Raw genomic sequence first — 14,441 nt, forward strand, 5'->3', positions numbered from 1 at the left:
CCACAACTATGAAATCACCACTTTGAAAACATTTTTGTAAAAGTTTATATTTGTACAAGTGGAAAATAATACTCTTAAAATGTACTCTGCATGTTGCTGTTCTTAAAGCAAGAATGTGGTAACTTTATGGTGGGAATAGTTCTCTAGAAGCTCATTTTACAAGTGTTAAGAGTCTGTGCTTCATCTCGCTGGGCATAATTAAAAGGCCCTTGCCTTAGAAAGTCCCTGGGCCCCAAGAGACTAATTTTCCTTGAGAGAGGCTGAGTCCACCTTTTTGATCCTAAGAGCCCGATCCTATTCATATTTACTTGGAAGTAATTCTCACTGAGTTTAGTTGGGTGGGGTGTCAATATCTACATAGGGTTGCTGACTAAAAGTCTTCCACAAACTCTGAAATCCCTTTCTTGGGAACCACTGGGAGTGTAAATATAGTGATCCAATTCAGACATCTTATCCCAATCCTCTAAAGTACAGGTGGGGAACCTCGGACTGACAGGTCAGTCTTTGCCCATGAGGCCATTTCCCCCCAACCACACTCACATGTCAGTCGGTTGACATCTCAGGTTGACATCAGCAGTGGTGGGCTTCAATCCAGCTGGGTGCTGCTTTGCCTTCGCATTCCCTGCAGTGAAGAATGGAGATTTGACTTATTGCTAGTTCTTCAAACAATGATTTTGATGGTCATCTGAACTAATCCTTGCTTTTATGCTGACTGGGTTTCTTGGCAATGTGTTGAAATGTCTTACGTTAAGTAGGACACTGATCTTGGTCAGTGGATGTTTTGGAATATGATTGTGCCCTTCAAATCAGAACTTAATAGTCTGGATCTAGGGTGTGTTCTATTTACTTAAGAAGTCCTCAATTTATTAAGTTTCACTGAGCTGCTAAATTAAAGCAATTTACAGTTTTTTAGCATTGTATGATTGTACAGTATGAAGTTCTACATAGTGAAAAAGCCTTGCTCTTCATTTCAGTTATCTAGAAAAGTACGAGAAAGTACATCACTTTGGAGAGGATGATGATGAGGTACAACCAGGCAATCCAAAGCCTCAACTTCCTATAGGTGCAATTCCATCTTCCTATAATTACCAGCAGCACAGCGTGTCAGGTAAATTTTGACAAATTAGTCGATGGTAGCGCCATTTGTCCTTGATTTCAGTTGGACAAATGGCACAAAAAGCCTACAGGTGCATTGTTGCTAATGATGTATTTTTGCCTTTATAAATAGATTTTCTTCGACAAAGTTATGGGCTATCTATGGACTTTAATTCGCCAAATGACTATAGTAAATTGGTGCTTTCTCTGTTATCTGGACTCCCAAATGAAGTGGACTTTGCTATTAATGTGTGCACTCTTCTATCAAATGAAAGCAAGCACGTTATGCAACTTGACAAGGACCCCAAAATCATCACTTTGCTGCTTGCTAACGCTGGGGTATTTGATGACAGTAAGTTTCTACTTTGAATAATCCTTTGATGGGCAAGTGTACTACTATGCCGCAGAGTTGTTTCCTTGTTCCTCTTTTCCTTCTGCTCTGTCTTTTCCCATCTTCTATCCTACCTGTTTCATAATCCTACAAAAGAAGAGTCCTGTTGAATCAGACTGATGATTCAGCATCCTGCTTTCAGCACTGGCCAACCAGATGTTTCTGGGATGCCTACAAAAGTCCGTGAAGGCAGCAGTCTTCAACACCACTGTGTCTCTTCCCAGCCACTGACATTCAGAGGAATCCCAGCCATGCGTCTGTGCATTCCATTTAGCTACCATGACTAAGTCTGTTGATAGATCGGTGCACATCCTTGATTGTCCATAACGCTAGAGGATATTTCCTTTTCAGTCCCTTTCCTAATGGTTCCCAACATAGAATTTTCTTTCTTTCCTCAGCCTTAAACAAATAGTTACTACATTTCTGAGAAAAGGTGCACAAGACAGGGCTGTTAATAGCAGCCTAATACGTAGAAACAATATTCCAATAATTTCATCTATGAACCAACCCCTGAACTGAGGGGATATTTTGGATTGGTACTTGACCCTAAAGTTCTCGCAAGTCACTGGTGAGATGATACATTAAATTTAAAATGACGCTGATTCTATTACCTCCAGTAAGCTCGCCCATTTTTTGTCCAGTAGATCTGTATCCTGCAGTGTTCTTCTGCTGAGATCCCTCCGGTCTCATTGCTTCTATAGCACACACTTGTGCAAGTTTTTGTAACTTTCTTTTCTTTCTTTAATATTTCACAATAGTTTGAATTTCAAACAAGTTTCAGTATTTCAAGCATCTCTTGTGTTTCCTTGAAATGGTTAATCATGTCTTGCTTTGTTAGTCTAGAGTAGAACAAGGATCGTGGCCAAATATGTGTTTATGAAGACTGGAATAAACAAACTAATGGGGTTTTGGGGAGAGCGGGGTTATTTGTTTCTCGCAGCCAGAGATTTAGGTGAGAATAATTGCTGAAGAGATGTGCTTTTGAACCACTGGTAAAAGGACATGTATGCAGCCTCTGGCCACATTTGGATATCATACTAAACCATAGGTTAATGTAGGATGCATGAGCTGCAGCAAGCCCTGGGCTGTTGCCCTTCTCCCTCCTTCTGATTTGGCTACAAAGAGGAATTAGGAAACTTCCACTTCCAGGTTAGATTTGCTGCTGCTTGTTGTCTCCAAACTACAGAAACTTTGATTATGGATCATGCTTCATGAATTATGAAGCTGGCTTGTTTAGTTTAAACAAACCATAGTTAGCATTAACTGCTGCACCCGAAGGAGAAGAGACTGCATTGCTGAAGAAGAGGAAAAAAGAGTGGAGTCTTACTAAACTATGGTTGAGTGTGACATCTGAATACAGCCATTATATTTATTGAAACTGACAGAATTTGATGTTGAACTCCTGCCACAAAGGCCAATTTGGATTAAATCAGAGAGTCTGCAGCTGGCCAGCTTCCAGCTGAAGACAGAACTAAACTTCCTTCGTAAAATTTTACTCTGGCACCTAGAGAAATGTGTGTTTCAACATAGCTGTATAACACTATTATCACTCCAAAAAGAGAGCATAGGAGATGCATTTTTGGGGGGTCACATCTACCTTAAAAAAATATTCCCTATTGCGGGCATATTTAGGATTTGAATTCTATGCAGCTGCTTGTTATCAAACTTTGATCAGCATTGCATATAAGTCACTTGTCCAGATCCTAAAAATCAAGTATTTAGACTTGAAGAGTGCAGTCTAAAGGCTCAGGTATGCAGAGATTTCCCATTCTCTGTAATAAAGGAGACTACTCCATTCACACATGTTAGTTTCTTGTGCACATAGAACATTCCTTTGTTCAGAGAACAGGATGAGCCTTGGAACTAACCACATCAATTCCTGTGATTATCTTAAACAGTTCAATGAACCTTTTAGGGTTTAGCCCAGGGGTAGTCAACCTTTTTATACCTACTACCCACTAATGCATCTTTCTTTATGGTAAAATTCTTGACCACCCACCAGTGCTCAATGGAAGGAGGATTCAGCTTGTGCCATAGACAACCCCTGGTTTAGCCAATACTGTTTTTAAACTTAGAAAGGAACCAGGATGCCTTCTTTACATACACTGTAGGATCTGAATGTGGACAGATTTCTGGGTGTCTGCATTTCCACTTGTTTTTTTTTAAACAGGTTTCTAGGCAGGCTGGAAACTGTAGACAGAGAACACCAACATGCAGGGAATTGTGTGCACCTAAGAAATATGTGGCTTGAAGTTATTCCCTTCTTGCCATGCTAGTTTCTTTCAAGAAAATTCTACTTTGTGCAAGAACTCCAATATGAGATTCAGATCAAAGCAAGCAAAATGAACAGCTTTATGCAACTAAGCAAGTTTCTTTGAATGTTATTTGCATAATGTTTTTAAGCACAACATTTGAATTTTCACAACGCAGAGTTTACTTCTTCAGCATAGATTTTTCACTCATTTTTTCTTCTTCTTCCTGGCTTGTTTAGCCTGTGGCATAATTATAGCAGGTAGTTGCTTTATTATTCAGGATTGATAAAAGAACTCCCCCCCCCCCCTTCTACTTAACAGCAGTCCAATTCATGCAGCTTTAGATGAGTTGATATAATGGGCTATTGCCCTTCAAAAGAAAGCACTCTTCTCCATGTTGTAAATACCCCACTCCAAGCAAAAGACATAACTCAAAACAATTTTTTAAAAAATATTTATGCTACTTCTAATAAACTGTAATATTGGTACTAGAAAAGTATATTGCAACTGAATGAGATTGGCTGGCCACAATACCGCAAAATTACACTGTTTTCAAATTATCTATAGTATTGTCACAGCTGTTTATGGACAATTTTTAATTGTAACTTTAATGCTTTTTAACTCATAGCTTTAGGTTCATTTTCTACTGTGTTTGGTGAAGAATGGAAGGAGAAAACGGATAGAGATTTTGTTAAGGTAATTTTTTAAAATATAGTTTTAAAAACAGCATGCCAAAAAAAAAATGTGTGATAGAGCCTTACAGTTCAACAGTGCAGCTTAAACATTGCGCTTAAATAGTAGTGGCAAAGCTAGACTAAAGAGAAGAAGGGAATTTTATTTAGAGTGGATCAGATAAAGAGCTCTCAGGTATTTCAAATAAGTGGGTAGGTGCAGGGATAGATTGAAAGCTTCCTTCTCCCCAGTAGGTGCTGCTGGAGGTAATAATACAGCGACTGTGTTATTGTAGATTAGTATTGAGAAACAGCATTTAGAATGTGTGAAAGTCTCCTTAGTCAGCTCCAAAGTTATATGTACAACTTCAGCTGAGTTTCACGCAACCAAGTTTGCACATCCATGTCAGTTATTTTGTTGAGCGTGGATAGCGTTCACGATAGGCTGTGTGTACTGTTCCTTGAGAAGACATTGCATTGTTGCATGTTGCACACCACCACTCAGCCTTGTATGCCATATTTTGACCTATGTGTGTGATAAACAATTCAGGCGGTTACTGTGCCATGAGCACTATATACTAGGCCCCAAAATATAGCATTTCATGCACACAGTGGATGTATTACAGATGCTTTATTTAAGAGCCCCAAAACATTTGTTTGCCCACTAGAGGGCACGATCAGCTGTATTAATCCACTAACAAGAAAACTTAAGGTAAAGCATCTTTTTGTGTTAATATGTAAGAATTATTAATTACTTCATCATTTTTTGCAACAAGCAAATAATGACAGTACAGGTGGATTGTATTATATGTTCATGTGTTGATGAAAATAATAATTTTGAAACTGAATTTGAGGGACTTGAGATCATAAAAGCGAAATACATTTTAAAATATGTAATTTAATTTTATTGACAGAAGTGTGTGAAACTAAAAAGCGCCTCTGTATCTATGAAGTAAATGTGACTTTTCTGCCCAGATTTAACATTTCTTAGGCACTAGTGAAAAAGTTTCCATATATCACATTTTTCAGGCAATTAGCTATGACTATTTTAAATATAAATCTATTTCACAGAGAAAAAAGTATAAAGTGTGAAGATAAGATTAATAACAATAGGAGAAATGCGGAGAATGTCAATTTGCCTTTATAGCAAAAATGGTAGCATTCAGTAGTTAAAAATGGTTTAACTACTGAGGGTTTTATCTTTATCTCATTGAAATATTGATTTTCTAATAAAAACTTCTGTTTGAGAAAAGTGTCCAAAGTTTTATTCAATTACGTCTAGCAGTTGTAGCACAGCACCACTTAAAATTGAGGCCATGTCCCTTCACTGCAAACACTTGTTAATGGCAAAGGATGCATGCAATCCCATATTGCCTCCCAGCCCATACTTTCCACTCAATTAAAAACAATACAAGCTTGGAGGAAGTGGAATGGGCCAGAATTTGGTAGCTGTACAGTGGTACCTTGGTTCTCAAACTTAATCTGTTCCAGAAGTCTGTTCTAAAACCAAAGCGTTCCAAAACCAAGGTGCACTTTCCCATGGAAAGCAATGCAAAACGGATTAATCTGTTCCAGTCTTTTAAAAACAACCCCTAAAACAGCAATTTAACATGATTTTTGCTGTCTGACGAGAACATTGATCCATTAAATTAAAGCAGTAATCAATGTACTGTACTATAAAATAAATAAGACAGTATTGTAGATGATAAAAATTAAAATTATTTTTCCCCTTACCTGCACTGATGATAGTCATTGTTTGGATGGGGGGGGGCTTTTATCCATTTCCACAGTCACGCAGTCAATCAACCAATCAGTAGCTGAACTGGGTTTCACACAGTCACAAAAACAAATTCAGCAAAAACACAAAATAAATAGCAAAAACAAAAGCGCCAAACTTAATCCGTTCCGGAAGTCTGTTTGACTTCCAAAATGTTCGAAAACCAAGGTGAAGCTTCTGATTGGTGCAGATGCCCCGGAAACAATAGCCAACAGCCACATCGGACATTCGGCTTCTGAAAACGTTTGAAAACCTAAACACTTACTTCGGGGTTTTCAGCATTTGAGAACCAAGGCGTTTGAGAACCAAGGTACCACCGCAATAGCCTGGTGCACTGAATGACTATGCATTCATATTGCTGGGTTGGGGAACGCTCTGTTTGCATCTTTTGGGGGATCCTTCTACATATGGGTGCTGTGCTTCTAGGGGGGAAGAATTGTGTCCCATGCCATTTAGTCATTACATCAAAAAGGCCACAAATAGTTATTGCTAGGGGTGCATATAGAAACCTACCAAATTATATGTGTTTGACCTGTTACATCCGTTGAATATTTGTGTCCCGAGGAAAGATAGTCCAGGAATGTCTCATTGTTTAGTGATAGCAGTAATAGGAGCTTCAGTTATGTTGTGAGGATTTTTTTAATAGGAAGCTTGGATGTTTTCCAAAATCTATTTATAATTGTTACAGTGTATCTAGTATGATAGCACAGTTTTAAAAAGAATTACTCAGGAATGCCGTTTAGTAACACTGATTCTAAAATTAGCTAGATTTTGGGAATTCTATTTTTTCCTTTTTTAATGTTTAGCAGTATAGTGCACCCTACTTAAATGCTTCATTGTTTCATGTTTTAATGAAGGCGTGCATTAAGTGGATTTTAGACGTGTCATTTCTATTACTGTACATTCAATAATTGATAAAGAGATCATGTTTGCATAAATTGTTATATAGTGTTACATTTTATTTTCTTCTTTGATTCCCCCCCCCCCTCCCAGATAGTGGAATAGTGTTTAAGGTGTTCTTTTTATGCTTGCTCTCCCAACCAGGTGTGAATTAGCTCCACTTTCTTGCCATGATATTTACAGTGACACTACATACGAGTTTCATTTAGAGATAGAAGAACAAGAGACTGATAGGATTAAAAATAAGCATATAACAAAAGGTGGCAGATGGCTTAGAGTTTTGTTATTCATGCTGATGTCTTTTACTTTTAAACATGAAATTATTTTGCGTCAGTGGTTGCTTTGATTTAAAATGATACTGTAGCATTGGCCATCAAGACTGGGGAGCAAATGTCCTTCTAGTTGTTACTGGGACTTCAACTTCCACCAGCCCCAGCAAGCATAGCCAATAATCAAGGGTGATTGAAGTAATACGGAAACATAGTCCAAGACTATCTGTAGGTTCGCAGTTTATCCCAGATTGAAAGAAAATAAATTGAGCACATTAAATAAAAAGATGCAAACATCCAACCTAAAAAAAATGGAACGTATTTGTTCGTTAAAGAAAGGCACAACTTGGATAAGTTTTGAAGTGCATAATTCTGTCACTGCACATCTGTAGCTATGCAGCTAAATGGTGAAGGCAAAATAGTACTTTTGGGTCAGGAGTGTACAATCCTGCACTGTAATTTTATCATGATTTTTGCTTCATAACTAAGTTATTGTAGTTATATATAAAATTGTCTAGTAGCACCTTAGAAACCAACTAAGTTTGTTCTTGGTATGAGCTTTCGTGTGCACACACACTTCTTCAAATACACATATTGTAATCAGATACACATACTGATATTGTAATCAGTCTCATCATTCCCCCCGCATCACAATGGGTTTTTCAGACTGCTACCTTGTTAAAGGAAACTTTGCAATAAAAAAATTAATCAATGTTTGTTTGTTTTTGTTCAGTTTTGGAGGGATATTGTTGAAGATAATGAAGTACGTGACCTCATTTCAGACAGAAACAAATCTCAAGGTGAGTTACGTCAAATGAGCATTGGGTTATATCTGGGGTATCTAGAGCAGAAACTGTTCAAGTGAATGTGTTGTCTTTTATAGATGCTACACCAGAAGACTGGATATGGGAGTCTTTATTTCATCCACCACGCAAGTTGGGCATTAACGATATTGAAGGACAACGGGTTCTCCAGATTGCAGTGATTTTACGAAATCTTTCCTTTGAGGAAGGAAATGTAAAACTGTTGGCAGCTAATCGTACCTGTCTTCGTTTCTTATTACTCTCTGCTCACAGTCATTTTATTTCTCTAAGACAGTTGGGGCTCGACACATTAGGAAACATTGCCGCAGAGGTAAGAAACAAATTCAGAATATGCTCTTTATGAGTTAAATGGCCTGAATCCCAAGGCTGGATTGAGTTTAAACATTAAGGATTCTCATATAAAAGGGGACTGGAGATCTTCCAGACTCTTTCCTGTTGTTTCTTATTATCTCTTCAAATATTTTTGAGAACAGCAAGTTTCTGCAGATATTTTTAGTCCACTGAAATTGTATCCCTGTGTTCTTCATAGCATGTACTTATAATCATGGAATGCCTCATTTGAATGTAAAGATATGGGTTGTTTGTTTTTGTTTCAAAGTAGTATCCCTGTTCTTTGTCTGGGATGAGATTAAATAATTAGATGCCATACCCTCACCCAAAATGTAACCCATCGCTAAAATCAAAATCCACAAATTGTCAATAATACTTTTACATTTAACACTGAAGATTGGCTACTGTTCTCCTAGCTTGCGCCCAGTGCATTCTTAATACAATAAAAGTGGCTGTTTTATACTTCCTTTGTGGTGTATTCAAAAGGGCCCTAATTTCTTCAAATTCTGGAAATGTCCTGTACATTTAATGCTTATTTTTCCTGGTATGCTTAAAGCTATTGGCTCGCCTTCCAATATAATCTAAACAAGTAGTGCAAACAAAGCCTTACAGAACAATCCTATACATGCTTACTCAAAAATAAATCCTTTTGTTTTCACTGGGGCATAGTGCCAGATAAGAACAGATAGAACTGTAACCTTAGGCTGCAATCCTCTGCACATTTACTTGGCAATAATTTTCATTGAACTCAGAGAGAATTTTTAGTAGAAATGAATGGATTTGGACTGTTACTTCCTATTGCTTTCAAAATTTCATACATGAGACTGAATTTAGTGGTAATAAAAACAGTGAAAGTTAATGAAGAACAGACTTTACTTATCCACAGTAGTGGAAATGATAGAGCATCCATTTGAAAATGTTTTCAGTATTGAATGTGACATCTTTCTAATCTTTCTAATTTCGGTGATTGTAAATATTATTCTCCATTATAAGTACATCACTCAGGTAAAAGTGCTTTCTTTCTTTTTCAGCTTCTATTGGACCCTGTTGATTTCAAAACAACTCATCTAATGTTTCATACTGTTACAAAATGCTTAATGGCAAGAGATAGATTCTTAAAAATGAGGGGTAAGTTGTTATGTGGTTATTACTTCTAGTCTGGATAATTGAGGATAAAGATGTTTGGTTCTAAAATATTTGTTTTTGTTTCAGGCATGGAAATCTTGGCTAATCTTTGTAAAGCTGAGGACAATGGTGTCTTAATTTGTGAATATGTAGATCAAGAATCCTACAAAGAAATCATCTGTCATCTCACTTTGCCTGATGTGTTACTTGTCATATCAGCTTTGGAAGTGCTCTATATGCTCACTGAAATGGGTGAAGTGGCTTGTACTAAGATAGCAAAAGTTGACAAAAGCATAGGTAAGTGAGCAATTTTTTAAAATTATCAATATCATTAGCTATAGGCTCCCAGACATGTTTCTTATTAAGTAAACAACAGTTAATACAGTTCAGTGGGTAGAGAGTTTGATTTGGATTGTAAAGGCATTGGTTCAAGTTCTTATTGTGCTGTGATCTTAGCCAATTCCTATTTTGCAGGCACTGTTACCCATTTGTAAAGTTGGAGTCATACATTCCCCCCCCCCCCAAACCAATACAAACAATAATTGTAAAGGACTTTTGAAAATTAAAAGTGCTACATAAAAGTAAGGCTGTTGCAGTGCAGTTTTTTGTCATTTGCACCAAAGAAATGTATATTTTTCAATGAGGAAGGTTGCATAAAACTGTACAAAATAAATTATGCCAATAAGTAAGCTGAGTAAACTTGCTTAGTTTGCATGCTTTGTTCTGATCTCAGTAGTTGAGTATTTACAGAAAGAGGGTGGATGCAAGGAGTGATACAAAGTCAAGAAAAGTTAATAGTAAACTATGGAAGGTAGCAGATTAATATGCAGGTAGCATGACTAAAAACCACCAACGAAGGATAAGTAGCCTTGGAGGACACCAAATGACTATCTTGTGATCTGGAGGCTCTTTTGATACTTTCCATTTTTGTCCATTAGAACATGGGTAGGCAAACTAAGACCCGGGGGCCGGATCCGGCCCAATCGCCTTCTAAATCCAGCCCGTGGACGGTCTGGGAATCAGCGTGTTTTTACATGAGTAGAATGTGTGCTTTTATTTAAAATGCATCTCTGGGTTATTTGTGGGGCATAGGAATTCATTCCTATTCCCCCCCCCAAAAAAAAATATAGTCCATCCCCCCACAAGGTCTGAGGGACATTGGACCGGCCCCTTGCTGAAAAAGTTTGCTGACCCCTGCATTAGAATATGGTTTCTTTTAATACCTTAGATTCTCAAGAGTCCATACTAAGTACTGGATTCTATGTCTGATGCTAAACTTTATTACCAAGTTGACCACATTCATAAGAAACATGGTCTTCCTAGAACATCTTCAGATAACTGAATCTGTTCCCCCCCACCCAAGATTATACTAAATGACAAAAGCAGATATCTGGATTCTTCAATTATGATTTCAGTATAATACCTCCTTTGAGATTTTTTTTTTTTACAATCAAGTAGTATATAAAATTATGAGTTAAATGCAATAATAAATACCAGGCCAAGAAAAATGCATATACCGAACTTATAAAGCTATTTTCATTTTCATCAGTTGAATAGAGAAAGCGTAATAAATGAATTGTCCTTCAGTTTCTATTGTGTTAATATTAATATGATTAATATTAATGATTCAGATACATTAGTATGTCTGGTCTCAATGGACATCCAGATGTTTGGATCAGATGCACTCGGGGCTGTAAAACTTGTCGAACATCAGAGTACGAGCCATCTACTCTCCGATATCAGGCAGCAGCAAGTGGAGCAGGTTCCATCACATACTACCCCAGGTTAGTATTGCTGTTGCTAAACAAATTTTATATAAATTATATTGTATAGTGTTCACCTTTTACTGCATTGGTGGGGATCCTCCAGCCTGTGGACCTAATTAGGCTAGCCAGGCCTCCCAGTTGGGCACACCAGGCCACTTTGAGCTAGCTACACCCACCTGTTAATTCATCAGACGTCAGGTATGGGCTAGATAAAGCCATGGCTGCAAAGGAACAATTGGGAGCCTTAGAGTGTTCCTTTGGGACCCTGGCTTGCATTCAGCACTGATGGCATTGGACACCAAATAAATGCAAGTTCCACTACCTTCAGGCAGAGTTGCTCTCAGGAAAATAGGCCCAAAATGTACGTTTGAGAAATAGTAAGGGGTGGAAACTAAACAAATGAAAAGGGTGGTGAGGTGGTGGTTTAAATCCTTGACCCTGACTATTATTTCTGTTCCATAGCATCAAGAGCACCACATGTTGCTCCACCACCAGGAATAGTAGAAATTGACAGTGAAAAATTTGCATGCCAGTGGTGAGTACATAATTCAAGGATTTTAATGCTGGGAGAGAAAGCCAACCATAGGAGAATGTTTAAATTTAAAATATCTTCATTTTAAAGGTTGATGTATATTTTAGAAATAAAAATATTCTGATGTTGTTTTGAAGAAATATTAATCAGCTAATTTGAACATTGGCTGTGTAGTAGTGCACAGCCTTTACAAGAAAGGCTGAATGATACAATATTCCTTTCTATTTTAAGTGTCTTGGTTTCCAGATAAGAGCATAAAGCATTTAATTATATCTTCACAGCAAGGGGCTTGATTTTTACTCTTGTATTAAGATGGCTGTTGTGTGTTCTGCTCTTTCCTTTCTTTCTTTCCTTCCTTCCTTCCTTCCTTTCTTTCTTTCTTTCTTTCTTTCTTTCTTTCTTTCTTTCTTTCTTTCTTTCTTGTTACATCCCGTGCTTGAATGTTTTCATAGATTTGCACATTTTCATAGATAAGCACTATGTTTCTCTCTCTCTGTGTGTGTAGTTCAGAAATGTTTATATCAAGGAATCACAGCTTAGTGTGATAATTTTTGTTGAAGAAACAAAATATATTAGCCTTTACATTAGGCCACCATAGCACCATGCTATAAAATTCATTATCATACTGTAGGACTAAGCAACTGTATAGTCTTTCTCAAGAGGTGCCATACTGTACAGACATACTGTATTGCCATCTGTACAGGTGCTTACCTGGCTGCCTGTACAGGCATTCCAAAGTAAGATCAAAGCCATGAAGAGACTTTATTTTGCAGGGCAGTGGAAGACATCCAAAGGCCAGCCAGTGCCCCATGGAACTGGAGTTGCATCCAGAACCTTATGCAGTGCACAGAGGCTCTGTGTCAGAAATGTAGATGTAGGAAGTGCTTCTTAAAAAGTTTGAAAAACATGGTTGCAGAACAGTAAGCCAGTTAGTTTTTGCATATGTGCTTATATAGTTTGTTTCTCTCTCCCAAATCATTTCCTTAGGTTGAATGCCCATTTTGAGGTCAATCCAGATTGTTCAATCTCCCGAGCTGAAATGTACTCTGAATACCTCTCCACGTGCAGCAAACTAGCTCGCGGTGGAATCCTAACATCAACTGGATTTTATAAATGTCTTCGGTAAGTTTAACTTATTCACAGAATAAATCACAGTCTGGGGATGTGTGGTGTTCTGCAGTTTGTATTGATTTGCAAATTTAAGGAGAAAGTGTGTTATGGATATGACCATCTTGTATTCTTAAAGGTGGTAGTTGTTTGTATAACCATTGTTTTTGCTGTTTTCAAACATTCCGTGTGGGTTTTTCATTTTATCTTAGCTATCTTTTGAAAACCCAAACCTAAAACTTGGAGCCAAGAGTCTGGGAGACCTTCCTTTGAACCTGCTGATCTATAAAAAAGTAGCTGTGGGATGCAAGCAGCATACTGTGCTGAAGAAATCTAAAACATTTTATAGTACTTTTTCTTTCTTGCCTTAGATTTCCACCCAGCCCTTAAATAGCAATAATTGCTGTGGCCCATATGTACTCCATTGCCTTTTTGAAATTTTCTCAGGCTTGGAAGGCACAGTTTCCTTCCTGTGCTGTTCCCTGTTTTAGAAATAACTGGATGAAATTCAGTACTACTTTTCTTCCAGCACTCGTTTTCTGTCTCCCTCTGATCCATTCTTCTTCCCAAGTGCTCCACTACTGTGTTCTGTTCTCCATACCAATTCCATTGCCAATGCCCACACTTCCTTGGTGCTGAAACATGAACTGATCATTGCTTACAGCAGGCTTGGTTGGGAAGCACTGATATAATCGCTACTTCAGAACCCTCAACGTTTGGCAGGAAACTGAAATGTCCATCAATTGCCTTGAGGAATGGTTTTTCTGACATAGTTTACCACAATACTTAGAAAATATACTTGCATACAAAGCTAGATTTTATGCTCAGAAGATCATTGAAAAAAGCTAGCAAAATTAATTAGTATATCACTGCTACCAATAATGTGTTTGTTTGCTTGCTTGTGTTTGGCAGAACTGTCTTTCCCAATCACTCAGTGAAGAGAATAGAGGATACAAATAACAATGGGCAGGCACATATTCATGTGTTAGGAGTGAAAAGGCGGGCTATACCTCTCCCTATTCAGATGTACTATCAGCAACAACCTTCGACAACCCCTGTCCTTCGGGTTGATTCTGTTCCTGATGTAGCTCCTTCTCCTTCACCAGCAGGTAATTTATACACTGTGAATATTTTATGTTGAGTTTTGAACTGATTCAGAGCATAAAATGTTGGGCTGGTTCAAGTACTGCAGTATTATGTCGTATGTTGACCAAGAGTCGCGCATGTTTTGGGATTGTGCTGCCCTAGGTGGCAAGGTTGGAGTCATGCAGGGGCAGCAGTAGGAGCATAATGCCAGTATACCTTGCCCATCAGTGAACCCACGCAGCCCCAACTTCTCCACTGCCCCATGCGGCTAAACAGGAGTGACACCCGTGTTGGGAAGGCAGGTCTGGCCACTATA

At 38.0% G+C, this 14,441-nt stretch overlaps 1 protein-coding gene across 3 annotated transcripts in view; it reads left to right on the plus strand.

Moving 5' to 3' along the window:
* ARID2 (AT-rich interaction domain 2) overlaps positions 1–14,441 on the plus strand; it is a 97,467-nt gene that overhangs the window by 58,049 nt on the left and 24,977 nt on the right. For all 3 annotated transcript variants that reach the window (XM_028745963.2, XM_028745962.2, XM_028745965.2), the window contains 11 exons: positions 975–1,108; positions 1,229–1,447; positions 4,367–4,434; positions 8,089–8,155; positions 8,239–8,489; positions 9,541–9,637; positions 9,722–9,931; positions 11,266–11,418; positions 11,863–11,935; positions 12,920–13,054; positions 13,952–14,148. In XM_028745963.2, the coding sequence (XP_028601796.2) occupies positions 975–1,108; positions 1,229–1,447; positions 4,367–4,434; positions 8,089–8,155; positions 8,239–8,489; positions 9,541–9,637; positions 9,722–9,931; positions 11,266–11,418; positions 11,863–11,935; positions 12,920–13,054; positions 13,952–14,148 (1,604 nt within the window). The remainder of the gene's footprint in view (positions 1–974; positions 1,109–1,228; positions 1,448–4,366; positions 4,435–8,088; positions 8,156–8,238; positions 8,490–9,540; positions 9,638–9,721; positions 9,932–11,265; positions 11,419–11,862; positions 11,936–12,919; positions 13,055–13,951; positions 14,149–14,441) is intronic.

The sequence above is a fragment of the Podarcis muralis genome, chromosome 10 (genome assembly GCF_964188315.1).
Source record: "Podarcis muralis chromosome 10, rPodMur119.hap1.1, whole genome shotgun sequence".
Classification (NCBI taxonomy): Eukaryota; Metazoa; Chordata; class Lepidosauria; order Squamata; family Lacertidae; genus Podarcis; species Podarcis muralis.